Source organism: Lepisma saccharinum, unplaced genomic scaffold (genome assembly GCF_977018435.1).
Source record: "Lepisma saccharinum unplaced genomic scaffold, izLepSacc3.1 HAP1_SCAFFOLD_1084, whole genome shotgun sequence".
Taxonomy (NCBI): domain Eukaryota; kingdom Metazoa; phylum Arthropoda; class Insecta; order Zygentoma; family Lepismatidae; genus Lepisma; species Lepisma saccharinum.
In genome coordinates this window covers 19,811-22,697 of record NW_028143730.1, presented here as the reverse complement: position 1 = coordinate 22,697, position 2,887 = coordinate 19,811, and the positions used below count along the sequence as shown (strand labels likewise).

Here is a 2,887-nt window from a genome sequence, read left to right as displayed (position 1 = left end):
TTTCATGGTGATAGTAATTACTCGCTGTACTTCTATATCCACCGTTGATTTCTTGCCTGTATGACGAACATTTCTTCAAATAAGTGGCGAAAGTGGTCCGGGGTGCCAAGAATTGTTGCCGTTGTCACATTTCGAGAATAAATATCTCTTATTTGTGGTCTCGGCATGTTAAAATCACTTTCACCCACCTAAAACATCGAAATGTGCAAATTGGAAAGAAAAACGTTGGAATTTTCGAGGAGGTACGATCGGTCAACAGCCCCGTTTTTAATTGAATTGAATTGACTTTATTGCTGGGCGAGGTCCAGCTGTTGCTGGTCTACCACCTAGCCCCAAAAAGATTAAAGTAAAATAAAATAAAATAAAATTACAAAGAAATTATACAAGAAAGTACAATAAAATACAATAAGGATAAAATCCCATACAATAGAACAGATTAAAATAAAATTCAAGATTACAAAGAAATTAAATAATAAAATACAATAGGAATAAAATCCCATACAATGGAACAGATTAAAATAAAAATTAAAATAAAATTCAACATTACAAAGAAATTAAACAATAAAGTACAATAGGAATAAAATCCCATACTCTCTGGCTGCCTTAGCTGAGACTTTGGACGGAAGTGCGCATGCGCCAACTGGACGTGTTCATTGGCAAACTAGGGGTGACGGCACTTGGGTCAGGAAGGGGGTTCCGTGAAAATGGTCTGCTGTGAAAACAACAATGAAGTTTAAAACGTAGAAACATCGCCGCTAAAATACGTAGAGATGTTTACGAATTTTGTAAGGGTACAGAATGAAAAAAATAGCCATCAATATACACTCGTGTCCAAAATTAAGGTGACAAATGAAAAATGCAAGAGAACAACAAAATGATGTATTGAACGGGGTTGTGGGTGATAGAGGAGACAGAAAACAAAGAAGAGAGAGGATGCACCAAATGAACAGAAAAGAAGAGCATTTAAGGAAGAAACCTGTATTACTGGATTGGGTACAAAACTCATACAAAGGAATACAACGATTTAATTCCATCCTGGACATTCTGGTGACAAGGCACTGCCCCTTAATAAGGAATATGGTCACCTCGAACAGCAATACATGCCGCACAACGGTTTCCCATGCTGTTCATGAGGGTGTCAATAAGTTCCTGGGGCAAGGCATCCCATTCTTCCAAGAGACCACATCGAAGCTCGTTGAGGGTTTGTGGAGGGATAGGACGTGCTGCAAGCCGCCTCCCCAATGCATCCCACACATGTTCGATCGGATTTAGGTCGGGTGAACGTGCGGGCCATGGAATCCGTCGAATATCCTCACCTTCCAGGAACTCATCCACAAGTTGAGCACGATGTTGACGGGCATTATCGTCCATGAACAAGAATTCTGAGCCAACAGCCCCTCGGAAAAGTCGCACTATTGGTTCCAGAATGTCATCCCTGTACCTCTGGGCAGTGAGTGTGCCGGGGTTTAGCACATACAGGGGCGTACGTTCACCACTCATTATCCCTCCCCAGACCATGATGCCAACACCGCGGTATTGGTCAACCTCGTGGATGCGAGATCGATGAAGACGCGTCCCAGGCTCTCGCCATGCACACATTCGCCGCGAGTCACTGTGGAGACTGAAGCGCGATTCATCTGTGAAGAGCACAGATGACCACTGTTCTTGGGTCCATTGTCCGTGTTCGCGACATCACATGTATCGCTCGCGTCGGTGATAGGGGGTGAGGGGGATGCACACCACTGGTCGTCTTGCAAAGAGTCCTGCCGCATTGAGTCGTCTGTACACAGTTGGACGCGACATTGAGGCTCCAGTCGCAGCACACAGGTCCTGGGAGAGCTGAGTTGCAGTCCTGTTTCTATAGCGACGGGCCGTAATTGTCAAATAACGGTCATCGGCTGGTGTTGTCCGTCGTGGCCTCCCTTGCCCTGGTCGTCTTGTTATGGTTCCTGTCCTCTGGAACTGGTTCCACATTCTGGAGACCACTTGGCGTGACACATTCAACCACCCTGCCACGTCGGCCTGTGACTGTCCTGCTTCCATTCGACCGATTGCTCGCCATCGCATTTCATCGGCCAGACGTTGGTGATGAGCCATCATGCTCGTTTGCCCACCTACAGCTGTCTACTGACGAGGTTTCTGCCGTCTGCAAATTTCTCACCTGCGGCGCAGCTGTTCCCTTTCCACAATTGTGCAATGACGTCACGCACTATCCTTCCCTGGAGTGTTTCGATAGAAGTGTTGCGACGTGTTGCATATTTCCCGATAGTGTTGTCCATTTTCATGCACGTATTTGCGACTTTCCCCACTTTTTCCCTTTGTCACCATAATTTTGGACACCGGTGTACTACGAGGGTCACTATTTATATTTTGAGCCTAACAATGAAAAAACAGGAATTTGGCATTGAAAACTGCTTTATTGTTTTTCGAAGTATTCTCCTTTATGGTCAATACACTTTTGCATTCGTTCGAACCATTTGGCAAAGCAGTTTTTCCAATATTCTTGAGACACCTCCATAATATGGTTTTTGAACGCATCAACGGCGTCTTCCGCCGACGAAAATCGTTGTCCACGCAATTTATTCTTGACATTCGGGAACAAAAAAAAAGTCATTGTTTGCCAAATCAGGACTGTACGGCGGATGACCCATCAATTCGATTTTTTGACTGTTCATAAAGTCAGTTGTTAGGCGATATGTGTGACAGCTGGCATTGTCTTGATGAAGAATGATCCGACGGTGTTTGTTTGTTTTCCGTATTTGACCGAAGACCTCTGGCAAACAAATTGTTGTGTACCATTCAGAGTTGACCGTTCTACGTTCCTCTAAAGGCACAGTTGCCACGTGACCAGTTTTCCCAAAAAAACAGGCTACCATTTGTTTCGATG

The 2,887-nt window shown here is 44.6% G+C and overlaps 1 protein-coding gene across 1 annotated transcript; it reads right to left on the bottom strand.

The window, feature by feature from the left end:
- Positions 1-1,692: 1,692 nt before the first annotated feature.
- Positions 1,693-2,097, bottom strand: LOC145983492 (uncharacterized). The gene has a single exon (XM_083116582.1). It carries the CDS (start codon positions 2,095-2,097, stop codon positions 1,693-1,695), a length of 405 nt encoding a protein of 134 aa, XP_082972708.1.
- Between the last annotated feature and the right edge of the window lie 790 nt (positions 2,098-2,887).

Excerpts from the sequence above, each read along its gene's own strand:
- LOC145983492 (XM_083116582.1), bottom strand. The coding sequence starts at position 2,097 with ATGGCTCATCACCAACGTCTGGCCGATGAAATGCGATGGCGAGCAATC.